The sequence below is a fragment of the Kogia breviceps genome, chromosome 11, assembly GCF_026419965.1.
Source record: "Kogia breviceps isolate mKogBre1 chromosome 11, mKogBre1 haplotype 1, whole genome shotgun sequence".
Taxonomy (NCBI): Eukaryota; Metazoa; Chordata; class Mammalia; order Artiodactyla; family Physeteridae; genus Kogia; species Kogia breviceps.
Window position 1 is genome coordinate 68624873 of NC_081320.1, and position 25115 is coordinate 68649987.

A 25115-nucleotide genomic window follows, 5' to 3' on the forward strand; every position below is an offset into this window, starting at 1 on the left:
TCTTCTCCCTGCCTCTCCCAGTCCCCTCTGTCTTGCAAGGCTCCTCTCAGCAGTCTCCTGCTGGAAGAATGCCTGTCAACCCTGTGGCCTGAGCACCCACAGATCCTACTTCTTGGAGCCTCAGTTTCCTCAAGTAAGAAAGGGGATAAAAACACCCACATCGTGCAATTCACATCCAGGGAGGTCATGGATGAACAGTGCACGGCCGAGACAGACAGTGAGGGCTGACTATCATTACTGCCTACACCCCATGCCTGGCGGGTCCTGCCCTCTGTGCTGGGGTCCCCGTGGGGATGAGGGAAAGACCTGTTGACCGGAGGGGGGGCTGGAGTGAACCCTAGGAGCTGAGAGGGAGCACATGACTAGAGCTGGAGGGTGGCCAGGGCTCACCCAAAACAGCCTGGTGAGGGAGGAAGGAAGGGAGGGCAAGCCGAGCACACCCTGGGCCCCAGAGGAAGTTGAAAGCCAGCTGCGGTGTGACAGTTCAAGGGCCCGCACCACGGCGCTGCACCCCACCCCTACCTGCTGACATCAGTGGGGAGTGCAGGACCCCAGCACGGCCCCCTCCCCCAGGCTCTGAGCCTGTGAGGCAGGGTCCCAGCCTGGGGGCTGGCAAAGCCTTGTGTCTTTAGGTCAGCATTGCCCTCTCCAGGCTCCTTTAATGAAAGGCAACCATTTAATGGCACCTCTTCACGTCACCCCATTGCCTCACCTCTCCCAGGTGTGGCCCTAGAGTCTATTAAGCATCTACTATATACCAGGGGGTGACACATCCACAAGCTCATTTAATCCTTCACGATACCCTTAGGAAGGCAGTTAACAGATAAGGAAACCAGCTCAGAGAGGCTAAGTAACCTGCCTGAGGTCACACAGCTTGTAGGTGGCCGAGCTGGCCTTCCAATGAAGGTCTCTTGTTTGTCAAGGAGGAAACGGACACACAGCACCGGACGCCAGTGCCCCAGGCCATGCCACAGGCTTCTGGAAGAACCAGGCATTGGATGCCTGGCAGGCGGGGGCTCTGCTGGGAAAGCTCCTTCCTTTACTGACACCAGGTCTCCACTCAGAGGCTACCTCCTCAGAGAGAAGCCTTTCTGGACAGTCCCAGCAGAAGGAGAGCTCTATCACCCTCCATCTTCTAACCTGTCTTTATTTTTCTTCATGGCACGCACTGTCACTTGCAGTTTTATGTATCAAATTATTTATTATCTCCCCACCGCCACCCCCAACTGGAATGTGAGCTCCGTGAGTCAGGGAGAGTCTGTCTTGTTCCCTTGCCTAGAATAGTACCTGGCACAAACTCAACAATTTTTTGTGGAATGAATGAATGAATGAATGAATGAAAGGAGTCAGGTGGTAAAGGAAGAAGTTTATGCTTACAGGGGAAAGTTTGCTGTGAAGACAGACTTATTAAGGGCAAGCTAAATAGACCAATCTAGGTGGAGGAGGGGAATGAGAAGTATTTTGGAAAAGGGAAGGGGCCAGGTACAGCCATGTGGTCTGGCACAGAGACTGTAAAGTCAATGGTGCCCCTGCCAGTTGTACAGTTCTCAACTTGTACAACAGTGCATGGCGCCCCCGGGGAGGGGGAGAGCCCAACGGTTTTGGCCGCTCAGAGGCGATGAGTTGGAGGCGGCTCTACAGGTGCCAGCGGCTGGAGGAACAGGTTGTTCTCTCCACGAGGACGCCACGTGGTCGTGGTTAGCAGTGTGCCATCCGGTGGCGGTGGCTCTGTCGCCACAGACGGTCGTCCAACCCGGGGGAGCAACTGTTCTGCTGTTAGCGAACTCTGGTACCTGGAGTGCCCAGCGGGACGTGGGGAGGGAAATCCCCCTGACACACCCCACAGACACACACCCCAAACTCCGCGGACAAAGATAATCACCGCAGCGGTGACGCCGGGGGGCTAGGGGGCTGTTTCCTGGGCCAGCGGTGAGCTCTGGAGGAAGAGGACACTGTGTTCTGAGACGTCTCCGCGGGCACGGTGAGGCCTGGCTTCGATGAGTCACCTTGCCCACAGCGAGCTTGCTGGGCGATAACATCGGCTCCTTTGCTTACTTAATTCCTTCGTTGACATCACCACCACCTCCGTCCTCTCCTTCTCGGCACTGCAGCCTGTAGCCTGGTGTATCCTGGAAGGGAAGGCGCTGGAGGGCTCTTGCCAGAAGCTACCAGGGCGGGTAAATTAGGACCCTCAGCTCTTTGGTCTTCAGCCTCAAGGCTCTTGGCCTAGTTCCTTGCTGCATATGGGCCCTGGTTTACCTCCCAGGAAATGCTGTCTGGAGTCAGGTCCGAGAGACACCTTCCCGCCCCTGCCCCGTACTTACTCCCTCTCTCCTTGTTCAGATGTGGGCCAAGCTGCTCGCCCCTCAAGTGTGTCCAGCTGGATCCTTGGGGCGCAGTCCCCGTGTCCAGCCCTCTGCTGCCTCAGCCATTTGCTCCTAAGTTCTGACTTGTGCAGGCCCAGCTGCCTCCAGGCCTCCGTGTTGGGCCTCTGGGTTCCCAGGCTCAGGCTCTGCTGCCCCTCCGTCCAGTCACCCTGCCTGGGGACCTGGCTCCCTCAGAGGTCTCCCCCAACTCTTTCCCCTGCCTCGGCCCACCCCCTACCCCAAGCAGCCTCCTGGGAGCCTAAGCCAGCCCTTTCCATCCGTAGCCCAGGATTCCCTCTCTCCTCCTCTCACCTTGTCACTGTCCCCCTGCTGACCCCATGTGGTCAGTGGCACATGGAGGGTGCCATGGGGTCAGTAGAGCAGTGACAGGGGCGACCAGAGACATGTGCTGTTTCATTTCAGCTTCCCCCGGTCTCCCCTCTGTGGCCAAGTGGGATGAGAAGTGAGGGGTTCAATCCTCTCCCCACACTGTCCTACTCTGTCTCCTCCCCACCATTAGAGATGGACAGCAGGGGGTGAGGCTGAGAGGCCACCAAGTGAGGCTCAGGACCTAGTCGGTGACTAGAGGCTGCTCAAGCCTGGCCTCCCAGGGGGGCGGCGAGGGAAGGGGGTGGGGGCAGGAAGAAGAGCCAACCCTTTGAACTGCTGGACAGCATCCTCCGTGGCCCCCAGGAGACAGCTCCTCCAATGTCCCTGCCTGGGGCCAGGGAAGGGGGAGGGGGAGGTTTCTCAACACCAGTCACTTTTACTCTAGTTGTTTGACCAAAATGAATTGTTCTTCGCAGGAAAAAGAAAAAAAAACAAACAAAAAAAACCAAAAGCCCCACCGCTGAGGTCACTCCTATTACCCCAGCAGCTGATGAAAAGATCCTGAGAGAAGATAACACACCTGGACCGGGGCTGCTGTCCTTCCCCTGCCCCCATTCTCCCTGCCTGCCCCCTCTGCCCCCAAACACTGGCTGCTGCGCCAGCATCCTGGAACATTGCAGAATGCTGTTCCAAATAAGGAGGGGGTGGGCCCAGAGAGAGGCCTGGAGGAGCAGGCCTGGTCTCAGTCGCACACACCCCAGTCTTGCTGGGTCTCTGTTCCCCCAACTGCCAAATGGGGGAAACCACAGAAGAACCAATGAAATAATTAATGTGAAAGTGCTTGGCAGTGATCACTAGCCAGCCAGCAGGCTGGAGTCCTGCAGAGAAGGGAAGAGGGAGTTAGGGAAGGTTTTAAAGAAGAGGTCACGTCACCCCTCAGGGATTTAAGAACATTAAATCAGTTGACTACACCTGCTCTTGGAATCTTGCAGGTTCCCTTTAGACCCTGAAATGAGTTCTTATTAATGCCCTCAGAGACATGCACACCTTGAAAATGATGGGCACCGTTGCTGAACTCAGCTTGTGGTCTACTCAGACCCTGGATCCTCTTTCAAGTTTGAGAACACAGCATCGTCAGTTTAGTCTAGTGGGTGTTCTGCTGTAGTACTTCACTCCTTGGCTGCAGACTAAGCTCAAATTCTAGTCGAACCCTGACTGCTTTCCTCATTGGAGAGTGTAGCCTGATTTCAGCTGCAGTTTGAGCTTTTATCCCCTTTAACCCTGAGCCCAAAGCTCACCTACACTCACATAGCCCACACATACCTCAAACTCATTTATCCCAGACCGAACTTGTAATCTTTCTCTCACTAGCCCCTTCCTTCACCTGTGTTCTAGGAGCTTAGTTCATGGTAAGACTTCCCACCACCCAAGCCGGAGACGGAATTATCCTTGACCATAGCCTTCTGTCCACCACATCTGATTATCTCATCTAGTGGGCTCTAACACTGGTATCTTGACTCTTCCTCCCCTCTTCCCCATTCCCCACACCCCTCAGTTTTTGTAATAGGATAGATCCTCATGTCTTTTCTGCAGAGTGGCTAGTGGAACCAATCAGACTTCCTGGGCCATCCTCTACCCAGCCGATGTGATGACACCTTCCCCTGCTGGTGGCTCCTGCTTGCCTCTCTGCCCTCATGTCCCAGCACTGCAGGACACGCCCAGCCCAGCCCATGCGTGTGCTGGAAACAGCCGGACCAGACTCCTTCCTTATGTTTGCTCAGGCTGCTGGGAAAGCCTTTCCTTCCTTGTCACCTGCAGAGCGTCCCCTCCTCCAGGAGGCCTCTCAACTGGATATATGTGTGGGTCACTCCTTCCTCAGTACCCCACTCTGCTCTGTCCATTCCGTGCCAAGTGGCTGAGGGTGCACTGCCCTGTGGTGCCTCCCCAGTCACAGAGGAGCCTTCATCCTCTCTCTACCTAGACCCCAATCCCACCAAGAGCGTGGTGGGTACACACCAGGCAAATCTGGGTGGGATCCAGTTTTGCCCGTTTCCCACTGGGGACCTCAGACAAGTTACTTATCTCTGAGCATACTTTTCCTCATCTGTCAGATGGGGTAATATCATTACCTGCTTCCCAGGATGGGTAACTGAGCCAGTCGAGTGCTTGGCACAGAGCCTGGCACATCATGAGAGGGCAGCAAATAGCTCTCATGGTTTCCGCTCTTGTTATTAATCACTAGGACCTGGGAGAAAGTTCAGATAACTCAGGGCGGCTGACACCTCAGCCCTTCCCTCCCCTCCCCAGACTCTGCAGTACAGTCCCTTCATCCCCTCTGCCCTTGTTCAGAGCCCCCTGTTCGCCCCCTTTCTGGTTGTCTGCTCTTGCCACCTAGACAGGGGCTTGGGCAAGGCCACCTCATCCCCTTTTGCCAGTCCTTCCTCCCAGGACCCAGTGCTGTCCCCATGGGGCTGTGACACCCAGTGTCAGAACCGTTCTCAGCCTGGGGGCAGTGTGGGCTGCCATGCTTATCTCCTTACTGCAACTGTGGTGGCTTGCTCAGTAAGACCCCAAAGTTTGCCCCCAACCACACAGGGAGTGAGATGCTGAACTGGCATGCTGACATACCCTGGTCTTCTGGCCCCAAGGCCAAGACTCTATCCATTCTGCCCTACTACTGTCCTTTCCAGTCTTTTGTGCATCTGTATGACTCAGTCTCCTCAGCTGCACAATGGGCATAAAAATTCCTTCTCCTCCTTCTTTCTCCGGAGGAGGGGGGAAGAATAGGGTTAGGATGGGAAGCTGGGAGGAAGTGGAGACAGAGCTGTGCACAAGGCAAGCGAGCCTGGCTGGGGTGAGGACTCTAAGAGGAGAAACAGGAGATGAGGGAGGCCAGTCCAGTCTCCACCCTTCCAGCAGCCCAAGTCCCGTGCCTGAGTCCACAGCGCCCCCTGCTGGCAGGTAAGCCAGAAGCTCCCTGTGGGCAGCACCTGCCTCAAGCTTCACATTTCCCTTTGGTGACCACTGGGAAGGTGTCGCCCCTCCCCTCAGGGAGCCCAGTCTGAGGGTGGCAATAGGTGCTTCTGTCTGAGAAGGGAGCTTCCTAGGCCAAGGTGTTCAGCATTCTCCTCCCGAGAACCTGCTGAAATCTCTTCCAGAGAGAAAGGTCTGCAGGCTGGCAGGAAGGCCGGTGGTCTGCTCCAAGCCCAGCAACTACCCTTCGATTAGAACTACCTCCCCCTCCCCCCACCCCTATCCCATAAGGACCATGGGGCAGAAGCTCTGGGCCTCAGGAGGGAATACCTCTGTCACCTCCTTCCCTGGTAAGACACAGGGCCATCCATACACGATCCTTTAAGTCCACTTACATCAGTGGTTCTCAGCTGGACACAATTTTGCCCCCAGGGGATATTTGGCAATATCTGGAGACTTTTTTGGTTGTCACAATTGGGAGGTGGTGCTCCTGGCATCTCGTGAGTAGACACCAGAGATGCTGCTAGCCATCCTACAATGCACAGAACAGCTCCCACAGCAAAGAAATATCTGGCCCCAAATGTCGATAGTGGCAAGGTTGAGAAACCCTGATTTAAATAAATCCACGGATTGAGGATTAAAATAGTGGCCAGAAAAGGGGCAATGGCTCAGGCGGGGGAAGGGCCAGAGCAGGCGTCTCAGAACAGACACCGGCTTCCCCTCCACGTGGGCTTTGTACTCCCGTGTGCCTTCTACACCCTTCTGTGGGCCTGTCGTGTCTTGTGTAAGTGGAGGTGACCTGACCCAGAGGAAGAGAAACCAGGTGCTGCCTAGACAGTTCCTGGGGAAGTGGGCTCTGTGTGGAGAACCCTTTGGGAGCCAGGGGTGATTTTGCCTCAGTTAAGTCATCTCTAAAATGGGGAGGGGCATTCCCTTCCAGTCCAAATGGTCAAAATGGTCCTAAACAGTATCTCTCCGATGGGCACAGTCGTTTTCCCCTCTGCTGATGGGCAGGAGCCCTCCCACGGGGTGGAGGGTGGAGTACTGGCCACCAGCCCCTTAAACAGACGTGGGGGGTTATTGTGGCTCTAATTGCCCTCCCAGGAAACAGCTGTAAGAACAAGACCCCTTTGATAGGCTTCATCAAAGCTGCTTCCATGACCCCTGGGGACAGACGGGGTGGGGGGGCAGGGGGGGAGGGAGAAAGAGCCTCCAGCTGGGACCAGCTGTTAGCCAGGCCCCAATGTAGAGGTGGAGGATGTGAAGGGCGCCCTCCTCTTTGGTTGGGGTTAAGAATGTCCCTCCTTCCTTCCTTCCTTCCTTCCTCTCTTCCCCTCCTCTTTCTTTCATTGTTAAATTTTAGATTTATTTTTTACTGAGGTAACATTGGTTTATAACATTATATGTTTCATATGCACAACATTATTTTTATACTTCTTTATACCATACATTGAGCTTACAACCAAAAATATAGTCTCCATCTGTCACTGCACTGTTGAGCCCCTTTACCCATTTCACCCTCTCCACACCCCCTCCTTCCCCTCTGGTAACTGCTGCTCTGTTCTCTGCATCTAAGTGTTAGTTTTTGTTAGGTTGGTTCATTTATTTACTTGTTTGTTTGTTTGTTTTTAGATTCCACTTAGGAGTGAAATCATATGGTATTTGTCTTTCTCTATCTGACTTATACCCTCAGGGTCCATCCATGTTGTCACAAATGGCAAGATTTCATCTTTTTTTTTATGGCTGAGTGGTATTCCATTATATATGCGACATCTTTATCAATGCACCTGTTGGTGGTGCTTCACTGTTTCTTAAGTGAATGCATCTGTGTAACTGTGTTTTCACTTTTGCTGCCGTGTGTGTTTTCTGAGGGCACCTGGTCGTTGGGTCCTTTCAAACAGTGTCCTTGCAGGCTTGATTTGTGGCAGCTGCAGTTGAGTGAGGGGCTCCGGGGCAGAGGTGAATGGAGGGGGACAGGTTGCTTCCTAAGGAGGCCTGGGTTCGGAAACATCCTTTTCTTTTTATTTATTTATTTACTTTTTTGGCTGCATTGGGTCTTTGTTGCTGCACGTGGGATGTCTCTAGGTGCGGCGAGTGGGGGCTACTCTTCACTGCGGTGCGCAGGCTTCCCATTGCAGTGGCTTCTCTTGTTGCAGAGCACAGGCTCTAGGCACGCAGGCTTCAGTAGTTGTGGCACGCAGGCTCAGTAGTTGTGGTTTGCAGGCCCTAGAGCGCAGGCTCAGTAGTTGTGGTGCACGGGCTTAGTTGCTCCGCAGCATGTGGGATCTTCCCAGACCAGGGCTCGAACCCCTGTCCCCTGCATAGACAGGTGGATTCTTAACCACTGTGCCACCAGGGAAGTCCCATGGAAACATACTTTTCATGCAGGCAGAGGTTAAAGATTCTTTCCTAAGTGACTACTTACTAAATCTAACTCTGAGCAGCGAAGAGGGAGCTTAGAGCTCCTCCCTGGATCAGTTCTCTCATTTTACTGACTGGGGGAGGGCACGGGTCCTGAGGCTATCTGGTGACTGGGAGTGGCCGAGAAGTGGGCCACTGTCTGGCGTCTCCCTGACCCCACCTCCCTTCCCCGAATGATCCCTTTCCGGGACCAGACCTTGGGCAGAGGTAGGAGTCTCAGCCGAGAATCTGGGCTTGGGCACAGCCTTAAACTGGACCTGGGTAGGGACTTTCCTAGGATCAGGCTGCTAAAGGGAGTAGGGTTCCCCCAGTAAACAACGAATCTTTTTTTTTTTTTTTTTTTTCTGTATGCGGGCCTCTCACTGTTGTGGCCTCTCCCTTTGCGGAGCGCAGGCTCCGGACGCGCAGGCTCAGCGGCCATGGCTCACGGGCCCAGCCACTCCGTGGTATGTGGGATCTTCCCAGACCGGGGCACGAAGCCGTGTCCCCTGCATCGGCAGGCGGATTCTCAACCACTGCGCCACCAGGGAAGCCCTCATTTTTTTTTAGTATTAGTATATCCCAACTTTTGCACGGGATGTGCTTATAGTCAAAATGATTCGCCATTGGTCTGAAATTCAAATTTAACTGAGCATCCTGTACTTTCATTTGCTGACTCTGGCAAGTCTACTTCAGGGCCAGGGGGCTGCAGGCTGGTGCAGAAGCAGGGAGGTTTCAGCCATGTTCCACCCCAGGACAGCTGCCTCAGGCCCACCCAAGTCAGGCTGTACCTGCTGAGTGTTTCCTGGAGCCAGCCTTGTGCTAGGAGCAGTGGGGGTGACATTCTCTGAGACCCACGGCTCTGCCTGCAGATCCACCCACATGCTGCAGCTCAGTGGGCCTGGGTGTGGGAGCAGCGTTACTGCACGGGGTCTGGAGACCAGGCTGGTCAGCGGGAGCTCTCCTGCAGATGTGGCCACTGTTTTCCAAAAGTCAAGAGATAGCATTGTGATGAATAAAATGCACATTTGTTTAAAGGCAAGCATTACATAGTAGCTTTTGGCTCTTAAAGCTTTTTCTCAAGAAAATACCAAAAGTGTAATTACTAGGGGAGAGGGATACTTCTGGGGCTTTCATGCTGGAAAAAAATCTGAGGACGATTAGGTCTGAGGATTCTAGGATTTGACCTTTCGTGGACCATGGACCCAATGGGCATCTAGTGAAGCCTATGGACTTTTTCTTGGAATAATATTTTCAAAGCTATAAAATTAAATCCACAGGACTACGAAAGAAACCAGTGGTGCAAAAATACAGAGGTCAAAACACGAAGGAAACAGCTTTATAAAAGAGTAGTACACACGCTTCTCTACTTACACTTTGGTGGTGATCATTTTAAAGCAGTAATGGGTAGATATTTCAAAAGATTGGCAACAATTCCAATGTGACCTCAAAATCTCTGTGATTTCTGTTGGTGACAAAGTCACAGTTTCTGCAAATACTACTGTAGATTGTTCCCTGCATTTACAATAAAGGAAATGCTAAATTTCAGTTAGATGCTAGTAAAAATAAAGATGTATATTTTTTTCTCATCCAAAGTCATGGATTCCTGAATTCTATCCACAGACCTCCTGGCGTGGGGAAGGTGGTATCTGAGGTCCTTAGGTTAAGGGCACCTGCTCTAGAGGGAAAGCCCACAAGAGGGACTTAGAATAGAGCACAGGCAAGTGTCACACATACTCAGAGACAAGGAGAAATCAGATAGCAAGTAATGGGCAACCTGAGGGTGTGGGTCTGTGTGTAGGTGGACTGTGTCCGCCCACAGGACCCCTGGGAAGACCCCGAGGATGCTCCCACTTGCGCTGCCTGAGCCAGACTTGCAGTCCCTGGGTTAAGCATTGCCCTCTGTGTCCACAGCCACAAAAAAAGATCTGAACGTTACCCACCTTCCCAACGCTCAAAACACTGCGGTTCAGAAGGCAGCCCAAACATCCTCAGAAGAGCGCCCACAAGGAGAAACAAGCTTGACTTCTATGCCATCATCAAGTTGCCCCTGACCACTGAGCCGGCCATGAAGAAGATAGAAGACAACAGCACACCTGTGTTCACTGTGGAGGTCAAGGCCAATGAGCACGATGTGAAGAAGCTCTATGACATTGACGTGGCCAAGGTCAACACCCTGATAAGGCCTGATGGAGAGAAGAAGGCGTTTGTTCACCTGGCTCCTGACTGTGATGCTTTGGATGTTGCCAACAAAACGGAGATCATCTAAACTGAGTCCAGCTGGCTAACCCTAAGTATAAGATTTTTCACTATTGGAAAAAAAAGGCCTTGCCCTCTGACATCCTTCCCTCCTTAGTGTGCAGTGTGTGGTCCCACCCGAGGCACTGGGGGCTGGGGCCTGGGCCTTCTGGAGAGAAGGCCCTGAGGGGAAGGCCTCAGGCAGGGCTGGTAACCTGGTGAGGAGGCCCTGGTTTTTGTATTTTTTTAAAAAATTTAAGTGGCGGAAGGACTCACACAATACAAACGCAAATGCAGACCTGAAAGTACCTAGGCAACTTGATAAGCGTATTGTCACAGGAATCAGGACATTATCTTGAGGAGTTTGGAATTTATAAATAATGCCCTCTTGCAGAATGTCAGCTCTAACCCCAGTCTGACTGCTTGTTAAAGTATCAGGCCGAGCCAATCTAGAATAACTGCATTCCAAATATTTGACAATGGAATTAATCTTGAACTCACTGTGGATCAATGCCTTTTATTTAGTTAGTTTTTTATTTTTTCCAGGCTTATTGAGATATAATTGACATATAACATTGTGTAAGTTTAAGGTGAGCAACAATGATTTGATATATGCATAAGTTGTGAAATGATTATCACAATAAGTTTGCCTAACATCTATCACCTCACATAACTACGATTGTTTTTCTTGCGATGAGAACTTTTGAGATCTACTCTCTTAGAGACTTTCAAATATTCAGTCCAGTAATGTTAACTGTAGTCCCCCTGCTGTATATTATATCCCCAGAATGTATTAATGCTATAACTGGAAGTTTTACCTTTGACTACCTTGGCTAATTTTCCCCACTGCCCCACCTCTACCTCGGGTAACCACCAATCTGTTCTCTATTTATCAGAGCTCGGGGTTTTTTTTGTTTGATATATATATTTTTTTGCGGTACGCAGGCCTCTCACTGCTGTGGCCTCTCTGGTTGCGGAGCGCAGGCTCCGGACGCGCAGACTCAGCGGCCATGGCTCACGGGCCCAGCCGCTCCGCGGCATGTGGGATCTTCCCGGACCGGGGCACGAACCCGCATCCCCTGCATCCGCAGGCGGACTCTCAACCACTGCGCCACCAGGGAAGCCCAGAGCTCGGGGTTTTTTAGATTCAGCATAAAAGTGAGATCATACTCTGTCTGATTTCTTTCACTAGGTATCGTTCTGAGAGGACTGTGGACAGCTTTGGAGTGAGGGGGAGGGACGGTGGGTCGAGCCTGGGTTTTGTCTTGGTGGGGTGGGAGAGCACAGGATAAGATGCAGCCGGGGAGGAAACCATAAGGAAGTTTCTGGAAATCTGTGCATTTTGCCTCCTTTCTTAACTTCCCTTCCCCACCCCTCACCCCTCCTCCCACCCAGAACCAGGATCCAATTTCCTCTTTTTTCAAAATACAACTCAAAGCAGATTTAATCTCTGGGGATTGTTCTGTGGAGGGAACTTGTAGAGGCAAGTTGTCTCTTATGTTGTAAGAGAAATACATATATATTGAGTCTGAAAATAAAAAGTCTATTTGGCATGTGAAGCCTCTCACATCTCTGGCTGCTGGTCACCTGTGTCCTGCCTGCGCTGGACATCACTGAGAGCCACACCTCAGGGTAGGTGTCCCTCTGCTACCCCCAACCCATGGGGACCTTTCAAAAATAACCACATGGAAACCCTAAATTGGGGGAGGGACTAGCACCACGTGACCCGTAGTGGAGGCTAGGAATGCAGATCCCTGGGCCCCCTTCCAGGCTAATGCATTGGAATCTCCTAGTTGCTACTGGGGATGCTGCTGCATAGAATCCACAAAGTCCACTCTGAGCAACCTTGGCCCGCTGGCCAGTCGTCCTGCGCACCCTGCTCAGAGCTGGGGCCTCTCTTTCTGCAGTGCTTCAAAGCCTGGGCTTTGGGATGGAACTTTCAAGCCCTTGAGAACCCCCTTCTGTTGTTCTCAGTCATTCTGAAGTGGGGTCAGATGTGGTGGGATGGGTGGCGTTCAGTGTGTGAACCACGTGCCAGGGGCAGAGAGTGCACAGAATGACGTGTTGGGGTCACCTGCCATGCGTTGTCTCAGCCCTACTCCAGTGGTGTAAGAATGATGCCTCCTGGGCTTCCCTGGTGGCGCAGTGGTTGAGAGTCCGCCTGCCGATGCAGGGGACACGGGTTCGTGCCCCGGTCCAGGAAGATCCCACGTGCCGCGGAGCGGCTGGGCCCGTGAGCCATGGCCGCTGAGCCTGCGCGTCCGGAGCCTGTGCTCCGCAACGGGAGAGGCCACAACAGTGAGAGGCCCGCGTACAGAGAAAAAAAAAAAAAAAAAAAAAAAAGAATGATGCCTCCTGACCTCCCGTCACTCATGGAGACAAAACAGAGAGTTCCACAGACATCCCGGGCCTTCCAACCTGCTGGGATAAGCTGTCTCTGATCCACCGTGGGCCACCTGTGTCTGTGGTCCTAAGAGTCAAAAAGCCTTTTCCACCAAACTTTATGTTCCTACTAGGAGTCACCAGGCCGGCATTTCCCAAACTGTCTTCTGAGCATTTCATGAAATGTGATAAAGTACAGTTGACCCTTGAACAATGTGGAGGTTAGGGGTGCCAACCCCTGCACAGTCAAAAATCTGTGTATAGCTTATAGTCTGCCCTCTTTATAGGTGGTTCTGCATCCTCAATTCGGCCAACCGCTGATTATGTAATATTGTAGCATTTGCTGTGGAAAAAAATCAGAGTATAAGTGGACCTGCGCAGTTCAAACCCATGTTGTTCAGGGGTCAACTATATTCTCCCATGAATATGCAAAACTAGCAATATTTTCCTTTAAAATTTATTTTGAAAAAATATGTGTATGGAAAGTGACAAATATGTGCATACCCTTATCATCCTATGATCATCCGCCTTTACAAAATGAGATGCTCTAGGGCTTCCCTGGTGGCGCAGTGGTTGAGAATCCGCCTGCTGATGCGGGGGACACGGGTTCGTGCCCCGGTCCGGGAAGGTCCCACGTGCCACGGAGCAACTAAGCCCGTGAGCCATGGCCGCTAGGCCTGCGCGTCCAGAGCCTGTGCTCTGCAACGGGAGAGGCCACAACAGTGAGAGGCCCGCGTACCGCAAAAAAAAAAAAAAAAAAAAAAAAAAAAAAAATGAGATGCTCTATCTGAAGATGGCAAGAATTCATACTGGGGCTTGTGCATTGCAGAAACAGTGTTGAGATGCTGTGGCCCAATACATTTGGAAATGCTATGCTGGACTGTGAGATACTTGAGGACAAGAGTCAGGACGGAGATCCCCTCATATGTTGGTGGATTGTTACATTGGGGACCCCCGAGGAACCACATACGTTCTGGTCTTCATGCCCTTGTATAGTCCTCTCCCACAGGTGGGCTCAAACATGTGACTGGCTCTGACCAACGTGCCATCAGAAGCATGATGCAAGCATTGATCTGACAAGTGCTTGCTTCTCCTCTTGGGGCTTGTCCTCTTGGAACACTCTTGGGGAAGCCAGCCACAAGCTTTAAAGAAACATGGGTAGACTAGAGAATGATGCGACAGCACTTGAAGATTGAGAGACCATGCGTGAGGAGGAGCTGAGGCTCCAGATAGTTTACTGAGGTCTCCTTGGGCTTTCTAGCCTAGCCCAGCTGAATGAGTGGCACAGCTGATGTCGCCTGGAGCAGAAGAACCGCCCAGCCGAGCCCTGCCCAAATTACTGATCCACAAAATCATGAAGAAGAATCAACTGTTGCTGTTTTTCTGTTTTATTTTGTTTTGTTTTTTGCAGGACGTGGGCCTCTCACTGTTGTGGCCTCTCCCGTTGCGGAGCACAGGCTCCGGATGCACAGGCTCAATGGCCATGGCTCACGGGCCCAGCCGCTCCACGGCATGTGGGATCCTCCTGGACTGGGGCACGAACCTGCGTCCCCTGCATCTGCAGGCAGACTCTCAACCACTGCACCACCAGGGAAGCCCAACTGTTGCTGTTTGGAGGTACTAAGTGTGGGGTTGGTTTGTTACGTAGCAACAGGTAACTGAGACGCTTATAGTAGGTGAGTAATAAATGTGTGAGAAATGAGTGGATGGCAAATCATGTTTTCAGCTCTGGGGTTAATCCCTTGCTTACACTGGCCCTGATATTCATCAAGCCTTGATCACATATACTTTCTCCTGCGATTCCTGTGATGCTTGATTTTATATGTCAACTTGACTAGGCCATGGAATGCCCAGATCATTGGTCAAACATTATCCTGGGTGTTTCTGTGAAGATATTTTTGAATGAGAGTAACATTTAAATAGGTAGACCAATAAAGTAAATTGACCTCCATTATGTAAGTGGGCTTCATCCTATCAGCTGAAGGCTTGAATAGAACAAAAGGCTGATCCTCTCCTGAGCAAGAGAGAATTCTCCTGCCTGACAGCTTTCAAACTGGGACGTTGAATTTTCCTGCTTCTACAGCAGCCTTCTAGCCTTTGGACTCAAAGGCTAGCCTTTGAGTCCAGCCTCCATAATTGCATAAACCAATTCCTTATAATAAATTTCCATATCTGTAGATCTAGATCTATAGGTATATGCTATTCGTTTTCTTTCTTTGGAGAACCCCAAGTAATACAGATTAGGGTACCAAGAATAGGGTTGCTGCTATAACAAATACCTAAAAACGTGGAAGTGGCTTTTGAACTGGGTAATGGGTAGAGGCTTGGGGTGCTTGCTGGAAAAATCCTAGATTGCCCTGAAGGGACTGTTGGTGGAACATTAAAGGCGATTCTGGTGAAGACTTAGAAAGAAAAGGAGAGAGCTATGGAGAAAGTTGTAGAGAATAGGTATATCATCTTGAAGAGAATGCTTCTGGAATATGAACAGTAACCCTGCTTCTGGTGAGACCTCAGGAGGAACATCATATTGGAAGCTGAGGGCAAAGTGATCCTCGTTATAAATTAGCAAGGAACTTGTCTTAGTTGTGTTCCAGTGTTTTGTGGAAGGTAGACTTGTATGTGACTACGTTGGATATTTAGCAGAGGGGATTTCTAAGCAAAGTGTTGAAAATGTGGCCTGGCTTGTCCTTACTGCTAGTAGTAAAATGTGAGAGGAGAGAGATAGAATTGAAGAAATTATGAAGCAAAAGGGAACCAGAATTCGAAGATATGGAAAATTCTCAGCTTATCCATATTTCAAAAAACAAGAAAGCAGCGTTCCAGAGAAAACACCAAGGGTGCAGCTGGATGATCATTCCATAAAGAGATTATCCACAGATTTAATCAGCCATCTCAGCTGAAGCCAGGAATAGAGATGGGATTATATTGGCAGAATCATGCCAGCGGGGACTAAAGGGGAGAGAGAAAATGGAGTGGAGGAAGGCTGTCAGATTTCTGGGATCTACTGGACAGGACAGTATCCAGATTCAGATTTTCAAAAAAAGGGAACAGGGCTTCCCTGGTGGCGCAGCGGTTGAGAATCCGCCTGCCGATGCAGGGGACACGGGTTCGTGCCCCGGTCCGGGAAGATCCCACATGCCGCGGAGCGGCTGGGCCCGTGAGCCATGGCCGCTGAGCCTGCGCGTCCGGAGCCTGTGCTCCACAACGGGAGAGGCCACAACAGTGAGAGGCCCACGTATCGCAAAAAAAAAAAGGGAACAATGGCCATGAAGATGATTCAGAGGTCATCAGGGCTGCCAGTCCCACCTCAGGCCCAGGGGACCTGGCTGTTTCAGAGTGTGGGGCCACTTGCTCAGTTTCAGCGGGCCAGGATGCCATCAATCAGTGCCTCAGAGGCAAGGCTGCCCAGCAGAGCTGAGGGGGCAGGGTCACTGCCTAGGGTCATGGGGTGATGCTACTGCCCCAGTGGGCATGGAGGGTAGGACATTGAGCTAAAGAGGATCATTCTGGAGCCTTAAGGTCAAATGGAAGTTGTCTTGCTAGTTTGGGACTGGCTTGGGACCTGTTACCCCTTTCTTCTTTCCAATTTCTCCCTTTTGGAATGGGAATGTCTATTCTATGCCTGTCCCACCATTGTGTTTCGGTTGTGTCTTGGAAGTACAGAACTTGTGTGGGTTCACCGTTTCACAGCTGGAGAAGAATTTTGCCTCAGAATGAATCATACCTCGAGTCTCATCCATATCTGGTTTAGATGACATTTAGTGAGACTTTGGACTTGGAATTGATGCTGGAATGGGTTAAGACTTTGGGGGCTGTTGGGATGGGGTGAATGTATCCTGCATGTGAGGCGAATTTGGGGGTGGGGCACTAGTTGGCAGACTGTTATGGACTGAAGGTGTCCCTCAAATTTACATGTCGAAGCCCTAACCCCCAATGTGACTGTATTTGGAAATGGGGCCTTTAAAAAGGTAATTAAGTTCAATGAGGTCATAAGGGTGGGGCCCTAATCCAATAGTACTGATATCTTTACAAGAAGAAGAGATACCAGAGGTCTCTCTCTATCCTCGTGTACACAGAGAAAAGGCCATGAAGCTGCATCTGCAAGGTGAGAAGAGAGGTCTCACCAGAAACCAAACTGGCCAGAGCCTTGATCCTGGGCTTCCAGCCTCCAGAACTGCGAGAAGATAAATTTCTATTGTTGGGACTTCCCTGGTAGTGCAGTGGTTAAGAATCCGCCTGCCAATGCAGGGGACATGGGTTCAATCCCTGGTCCGGGAAGATCCCACATGCTGTGGAGCAACTAAGCCCGTGCACCACAACTACTGAGCCTGTGCTCTAGAGCCTGCACGCCACAACTGCTGAAGCCCGTGCTCCACAACTGATGAAGACCGCGCACCTAGAGCCCGTGATCCACAACAAGAGAAGCCACCGCAATGAGAAGCCCACGCATCACAACGAAGAGTAGCCCGCACTCACTGCAAAGAAGATCCAACGCAGCCAAAACTAAATAAATAAATTTATTTTTAAAAATTTCTATTGTTTAAGCTACTCCGTCTATGATATTTTATTATGGCAGCCTGAGCAGACTAATGCAATTCCCCACAACAACTGATGAGTGAGGGGTTCATGCAGACTTGGATTTCAATTCTAACATTCACTGATTCAATTACTCAGCCAATGTTTAAGTCCCACTATGTGTCAGATGCTGTCAGACACTGGGTTTCAATGGCAAGCAACATGGTCACAGTTCCTGTTCTTGTGGAGCTTAAAGTCATGTGAGGGAGGTGAACTTCATCAAATAATTACTCAAATAGACATAAGATAATAATGATGAGTTCTATAGGGGGATGTCCCCTAGTCAAGAAGGTCAGGGAAAGATCTTGGAGAGGTAACACCAGACCTGAGATACGAAGGGTGATTAGGAGTAAACCAGGTGAAGCAAGGAAGGATGGGTGTTCCACGCAGAAGGAACAGCATGTGCAAAGGGTACTCCCACCAAGGAGGGAGCTTGAGGGTGTTCAGGGGACCCGACGAAGGCTGCCCTGACTTTCCAGAGTGGAGAGAGGAGGGGCGGAGGAAGAGGTGCGTCTCTCATGCTGGGCAGACCAGGGTAAGACTTTGTCTTACCAGCAGCAGGAAGCCATTGAGCTGTCCTAACCTGGGAGTTGGCACGGTAGGGTTGGCGTTGACTGGCCTGGGGCCGCTGTGTGGAAGAGGAGCTGTGGGGAGGCCAACGTGGAGGCTCTTGCGGGGTCCAGGAGAGGTGTGTGGGGGCAGGAGGGGGGCGCTGGGCCAGAGTGGTGGCAGCAGCGGTGGAGGGAAGGGCTAGATTGGAGAGCTGTTTATTAAGGTAAGGCAATAGGGCTTTGGTGCTGAAGTGTGTATGGGAGGTGAGAGTGAGGGAGGAGTCCCTGCATTGAGCACCTGGGTGAGGGTTGGTACCATCCAGTGAGGGAGAGAAGATGGGGAGGACCAAGTCAGGGGTGGGACAGCCACTTACTGATTGGGTGAACTTGGCAGGCACTTTTTTTTTTTTTTTAAGCATTTTTTTTTTTAAACCCCACATTTGTTCATTTATTTATTTTTGGCTGTGTTGGGTCTTCGTTTCTGTGCGAGGGCTTTCTCTAGTTGTTGCAAGCGGGGGCCACTCTTCATCGCGGTGCGTGGGCCTCTCACTGTCACGGCCTCTCGTTGCAGAGCACAGGCTCCAGACGCGCAGGCTCAGTAGTTGTGGCTCACGGGCCTAGTTGCTCCGCGGCATGTGGGATCTTCCCGGACCAGGGCACGAACCCGTGTCCCCCGCATCGGCAGGCGGATTCTCAACCACTGCGCCACCAGGGAAGCCCCCGGCAGGCACTTTTAAACCTCTGTATGCCTCGGTTCCCGCAGTGCTTTAAGTGAGATGATGTTTATTTTATTTATTTATTTATTTATTTATTTATTGCGGTATGCAGGCCTCTCACTGTTGTGGCCTCTCCCGTTGCGGGGCACAGGCTCCGGACGCGCAGGCTCAGCGGCCATGGCTCACAGACCCAGCCGCTCAGCGGCATGTGGGATCCTCCCAGACCAGGGCACGAACCCGTGTCCCCTACATCGGCAGGCAGACTCTCAACCACTGCGCCACCAGGGAAGCCCGGCAGGCACTTTTAAACCTCTGTATGCCTCGGTTCCCGCAGTGCTTTAAGTGAGATGATGTTTATAGAGTCGGGCTCAGAGCAGCTGCTCCTGCATATCAAGGCCCACCCGCCCTCCATCCCCTACCCCCCACCTTTTCCTCTGTGCAGTGGCATGGGCAGATGCTATTGTTCCCATTTTAAGGATGAGGAAGCTAAGTCTCTGGAAGGTTGAGGTCTCACCCGAAGTCCCACACTGTTGGAACCAGGCTTATAGAGAGGTAGTGGGAAGAGCCTTCCCTCTCTGCCAGGCTGCCTTTAATATCAGCTTGCAGATCCCAAGAGCGGCAATGATTCATTCAGCAGCTCCTCAGTCATCATCACAGGCCTGGTGTGGGGTGGGGAAGAGGGGACGAACTTCAGGTGGGAAATGCAACTGGGGAGGGACAGAGGTGTGTTGCCATGCGGGCAGGCCCCGGGTCCTCAGAAAGGCAGGAAGTTAAATACCAAATAGCCAACTTCCAAAACAAAGGATCCTCACAAAGTTCACTTTTTATGCACACAGAGTCCAAGTCGGGTGCTCTGATTGGCAGGCAGCCTTCCCCTGAGCAGAGATTCAGGCACCCAGGCTCCTTCCACCTTGTGGGTCTGCCATCTCCTAAATCACAAGGTCATGGTAGAAGGGAAAATAGAGGTGGATGGGGCACATCTGCTTCTTAACATCCTCAGCCCAGAAGAGAGACAGAGCCTCTGCTCATGCTTTACCAGCTTGATGGCAAAGGAGATGGAAATGGAGTCCAGAGAGTACACAGGAAGAGGAGAAGATGAATTTGAATTTGGTGACCAGCTAACCAGTCCTGCTACAACAGGTCAGAGCTACAACTGGTTTAAGATGGTGGTGGGGAAGGGTGCCCAGGATCTTCTGGAATTTCCCTAGGATAGGAGAGGACCAGCCCTGGGGTCAGCAGGTTGGAAAAGCCGGGCTTGATTCCAGTACACTGGTCGATAGTTGGCAGGGAGGACACTTCTGGGTACGTGCTCATGGGCCAAGGCCAATGGGAAATCTATCCCGAGGTCTTTAAGAAACTGTACTATGAGGAGTTAGTGAGAAATGCCCCTGTGTATTATACCTACTAAAGCATTTGTGGCCTGGCAGAGAGAGGGGTGTTGTTGTGACCTTTAGTTGGGTGGCTTCCATGCACTGAGAAGGGACATCTGAGCAAAGACATGAAGACACTGACTCATGAGGACGCTGGTGGAAAGGCAAAGGGAACAGCAAGTGCAAAGGCCCTGTGGTAGGAGTGGGCTTGCTGTGTTCAGGACCCCATTGTAATAATCTAGGCCAGAGATGAGGGTGGTAGCAGTGCGTGAGGACGAGGAGAGAAGTGGTTAGATTTCTGGCTCCATTTGTAGGTATATCCCTACTTTTCTCACTTCCTTCCTTTCTCAATTTTCTGGAAGGGCCTAATGAAGACACACTGAGGCGTGTCCACTTCTTTACTCTTTTCTTGCCCCATGAGGACAAGAACTGGGCCTGACTCCTTTCCTTACCCTCACACCTGGCACAGGGAGGGCCCCTGGCCAGTGCCTGGTGAACACGTCTGTGGAGAGAAGTCACGTCCTCCTGAGTCATCAGTTTCCTGGGGCTGAGCCCAGGCCCTGCTTGTCAGCATGTTGCTCGCTGATCTGGAAAGCTTTCCTGTTGTCTAGACACTCCCATCCCCATGCTAAAGAGACCTTCTAAAGGAGGTCAGTGTACGCAATCAAAGGAGATGGGGCATGGAGTCACAAGGGAGTCACGGGGACACCTGCTGGGAGACAACTTCACAGGTGCTATTTCGTCTGGACGTGTCCCCCTGCTGGTTTCGGGAAGTGACAGGATGCACCTATGGCTGCACCCAGGAGGGACCCCAGGCCCAGGCCAGTCAGGCCCTGCACTCCAGCTGGGAGTCTTGGGCTTGCACTGCTCCCTCATTGATGGGTGTGGGGATCCCCAGCAGCCTCTCAGGGGCCTCCTGAGCTTGGTCCCAGGGCATCCTTTACCCGCTGACCTGCAGCGCCTTCCCTGCAACACCCCTCTCCCCTGACTTTCACAGACGCTTGGGTGCAATTGCTGTTGACAGCCCAGCAGGCTCTGGATGTCTGAGAGGGCTTCGAGGAATTGAAGACCCCTGGGCCTTCAATTCAACACGTTGCTGCAGGCTTCCGGCTTCCTCCCGGATTGCATTCTGAGAGGCACGTGTTTCCTGTGCTCTCATGCCAAAATTAACTGCCATCTCACTTTTCCCACAGGGTTTATCTCTCATATTATGTGGCGGGGTATGACGGTGCAGCGGTTACACACGTGTGAACTCTGGAATCGAAGAGATTTGCGTGGGCATCGTAGCTTCTACCCTTACTAACTGTTACAGGAGCAAAGCCCTCTGAGCCTCAGTTTATTCATCTGTAAAATGAGGACAATCCGGGTATCGACCTAAGAGCTTGGTTGTGAAGATTAAACTGAGGTAGTGATAAAATGCGTAGACACACAGTGAATGTGGGTTATTATTACTCTTAATAACAACCCAAAGGAGAGGTGGGGCTCTTAGGGCAGGCCAGCGACACTGCCGGCTCTGAGCCCTGCTTCCTATTTCCTCCAGCTTCTCAGACAAGTTCCACTTTAGGCCAGAGCAAAATGAGAAAGCTCTGCATGTTCTGGGCCTCTGGGGAGACTGAGAACAGCTGAATCCATGAATGATGCCTCGGCAGGTGCCAGGGACGCCCAGCCCCACCCTCACCCAGTGCCAGAGCGCTGCCTGCCAGACCCTTGTCAGCGGTTACAACCTCCAACTGCCTCCTGCTGCCCCAATTTTATCCAAAGCTCAGTTGAGAGAAATAAAGTTCATGGGGGTTATTTAAAGGCCACGCATTCCATCCATTCTTCCAGATGAGACTTATCCCTGAACCAAGTCGGGCTCTCATGAAGCCGAGTGCCTCTTGGACCACGTTCTTTAGCCACCACAAAATCTTTACTATGTCCCTCCCTTATGGTGGGGCTTTCTGGAAAATGGCTGGAGGAATCCCGCTGTTACATTTATTTGGGGATGCTGCTGTCGCTAGCAGTCACTGCCTCAGCCAGCACTGGCTATAAGACCTGGGAGCCGAATATATTTCAGGATCCAGTTCCTGGCGAAGCTCTGCAACCTCCGAGGGTTTCCGATTATGGGCAATACGACTCATGAAACTGGCCCCAATTCTCATTTCACTTGGGCTACCAGGAAGCTCAGAGCCAAATTTGGGGCTCAGCTTGAAGAATCCTAGAGGGTCTCTTGGTCCGTTATGTAAGGAAGAGGATTTCTTCCCAGATGCTGAGAGATAAGATGATGATCATGATGATGACGTTGATTTTGTATGTACGTTTTTAAAAAAATATCTATTTAATTTATTTTCCTTATTTTTTTTTGGCTGCATCAGGTCTTAGTTGCGGCACACGGGATCTTTGTTGAGGCACGAGGGATCTTTTTGTTACAGCGCAGGGTCTGCTTGGGTTTCTCTCTGGTTGTGGAGTGCAGGTTTCTCTTTAGCTGTGGTGTGTGGGTTTTCTCTTCTCTCGTTGAGGCACGTGCGCTCAGCAGTTGTGGCGCTCAGGTTCAGTTGCCGTGGGGCATGTGGGATCTTAGTTCCCGACCAGGGAAAGAACCCACATCCCCTGCATTGGAAGGCGGATTCTTTACCACTGGATCCCCAGGGAAGTCCCTTGTATGTATCTTGTCAATTACTTTGGGGCTGTAGTGGGACCAGAGTGGAAGTTTCCATCCTGAAAAACAAGGGATGGAGAACTGGCCAGGGTGAGTGGAGAAGGAGGAGGAGGAGGTGAGGGGGAGGAAATGGTGCAAGATGTGGTGGCTCTGGGATGGGCCCCTTTCTAGGCCACCGTGGAGGGGGTCAAGGGTCTAGTTTAACTGAACCAGAGGGCGTGAAAAGAGGATTTTCCATGAATTTGTGAAGAGAACCGCAGCCATTGCTCAACTTGAACTTCTCCCTGTGGCCCCCCTCCGCCCCCCGGCTTTCTGGGTATTTTTGTGATGCTGTGAAACTCCGAAGCTTGCAGTGTCTCCTTTCTCTTCCTCTTTGCTCCCCAGCCCAGACACTCCCACCCACCTTTTTCCCTTTGTCCTCTTTGCCCTTCTACAACTCGGCCTTCCCTCCATCCCTCCGCCCCGGGGCACAGGGGCCAGGGCTGGGCTTCGCACTGTGACTGCTCAGCCATCTCTGGGCGACACACGAATCCCTCTGGTCTGAAGCCCACAGGTTTGCTGCTGGAGCAAACAGAAGAGGGCTGAGGGGTCCAGACCCCTCAAGGAAAGAGTAACAGTAGAGCAGCGAACATTAATGGAACCTGCTACTGTTTGCCAAACATTTAGGAACCATTACCATCCCTCCTTTATCGGATTTATTTATTTATTTTTGTTTTGCAGTACTCGGGCCTCTCACCGCTGTGGCCCCTCCCGTTGCGGAGCACAGGCTCCAGACGCGCAAGGCTCAGCGGCCATGGCTCACGGGCCCAGCCGCTCCGTGGCATGTGGGATCCTCCCGGACCGGGGCACGAACCCGCGTCCCCTGCATCGGCAGGCGGACTCTCAACCACTGCGCCACCAGGGAAGCCCTGCCATCTTCTTTTGATTTGCAAAGGGTAGTCCTTGTGTATTCTAGATATTGGTCCCATGCTGGTCTGGACCTGTGTTGTCTTCTCTTTTTCTGCCATCGATCCATTAACTCTCACCTTACAGGTGAGGACACAAGGGCACAGCGCTCACAACACTAGTAAGTGGTGGAGCCAGGACACGAGCCCGGGTCTCTGTCAATGAGCCCAGGCCTGTGCCCCCTGGGGCACAGTGACATCCCTTCCTTCCAAATATGCCTTCACAGAAAAGCAGACAAGATCAGGCACTGAAACCCGGGGAGGGGACCCAGGTGGTTTGCTCAAGGTCACACAGCTAGTCCACAGCATTACCTGGTTCTCCCTGATACGATGACAAGCGTCTTGGGAGTTGGACTTCACCTTTACTTTGCTCTAGGAATGGCCAAGTTTGATGGCCAGTGTCTGATGAGAGACACTGGCTCTGGGAGGCAGAGAAGGTGGGGATCTCAGAGTGTCGGGCAGGGAGGGCTCTTTGCTAGCTTGGCTTAGAGGGTGGAGGGACCAGGCTCACCGACTCAGAATTTGCAGGTTTCTGGATTCGGACTTTCTGTGTGGTTGGCAATGCTCTCCGTGCCCTGGGCCCTGGCAGAAGAGTGCTTCTTACCAGGCGCAGGGGTGATTGGTGAAGGGGGAGCAGGAGGCACAGCAGTGGGGACTTTGTTCCCTAAATGCCACTCACATGACTCTCTGACCTCAGAGTCCTTCCCCTTTCTCTTGTCTCTTTCTCCTTCACTGCCTTTGGCCCTGCTTCAGTTTCCCTTCTCTATTTTCCTTTTCTCAATCCACACAAAGCCCTCAGAGGCCTGGAGCTGCCCTGGGGCCTCCTGCCTCTTGTGAGGTTGGTTTCCAGTTCCTGGGGCTGTCAGCCCTGGAGGGGCCCGGGGAGGCCTCGGGGTAGGGGGGGGGCCTGGTTGGGAGCAGGCAGGCCAATGAGCCAGCACCCCAAGGCTGGCCCTGCACCCGGCATCCCGCGGGGGGCGGGGGGGTGGCGAGCCTCAGTATCTGATGGCGCCCCTGGTGCAGGCCACCGCCCCTCCCCACCCATCCGTGACAGACAGGCCTTGCTCATCGCAGAGCCCATCCCACTGGCCTCAAGTCCTTCTCAGCGAAGAAGGTGGCACCCAGATGTGGCACTCTGGCTTAGAGCTTCATCTTTAGTTTCTAGAAGCTTTTCCCACAATGCTTCTGAACCCGGTCTGCTCATTCAGAATCACCTGGGTAACTTCCCAAACAGAATGATGACCAGGCCCCAAGCTGAGGCTCTGGTTTCTTTGGTCCGAAGCGTAGGCCAGGGTGGATAGGGTGTGGTCTGCCCAGGTGATTCCGATCAGGAATCAGGAGTGAGAGCCTCTCTTTTACTGAGGGCCGAGTGTCACAGAGAGAACACGGAAGGCAGTTTAGGAAGCCTGTGCTTTAGTCAGACCACCCTCAGTGAGACATGTGTCCCTGGGCACAGCTCCTGTCTACCGTCACTGGCACCCTAAGGAGAAATGGACCAATTTGTGGAATTTCAGACTTGGAAGAGACCCCGAAGGTCAACCAATCCATGCATCCCTTGTTCTCCAAAGGAGAGGACTGTGCCCGGAGGGAGTAAGTGGAGTGTCCAGGGTCCCAGAGGGCTTGGGCAGGGTC

General features: G+C 52.1%; 1 protein-coding gene and 1 long non-coding RNA gene across 2 annotated transcripts; both read left to right on the forward strand.

Annotated features, from left to right (window-relative positions):
- The first annotated feature begins 5490 nt into the window (after positions 1–5490).
- On the forward strand, positions 5491–10387 carry LOC131765207 (large ribosomal subunit protein uL23-like). The gene is made up of 2 exons (XM_067006918.1): positions 5491–5657; positions 9984–10387. Exons 1-2 carry the CDS (start codon positions 5491–5493, stop codon positions 10336–10338), a joined length of 522 nt encoding a protein of 173 aa, XP_066863019.1. The 3' UTR covers positions 10339–10387.
- Positions 10388–11761: 1374 nt separating this feature from the next.
- LOC136792091 (uncharacterized) lies at positions 11762–17213 on the forward strand. Its single transcript, XR_010835253.1, has 3 exons — positions 11762–11939; positions 14101–14306; positions 16766–17213. It is a non-coding gene; the product is annotated as an uncharacterized lncRNA (long non-coding RNA).
- The last annotated feature ends 7902 nt before the right edge of the window (positions 17214–25115 follow it).

What these genes read in the sequence shown, in the direction of transcription:
- LOC131765207 (XM_067006918.1), top strand. Translation starts at nt 5,491, where the DNA reads ATGGGAAGCTGGGAGGAAGTGGAGACAGAGCTGTGCACAAGGCAAGCG. An exon ending in ACAGCGCCCCCTGCTGGCAG is followed by an intron (nt 5,658 to 9,983) that starts GTAAGCCAGAAG and finishes CTGTGTCCACAG; the next exon opens with CCACAAAAAAAGATCTGAAC.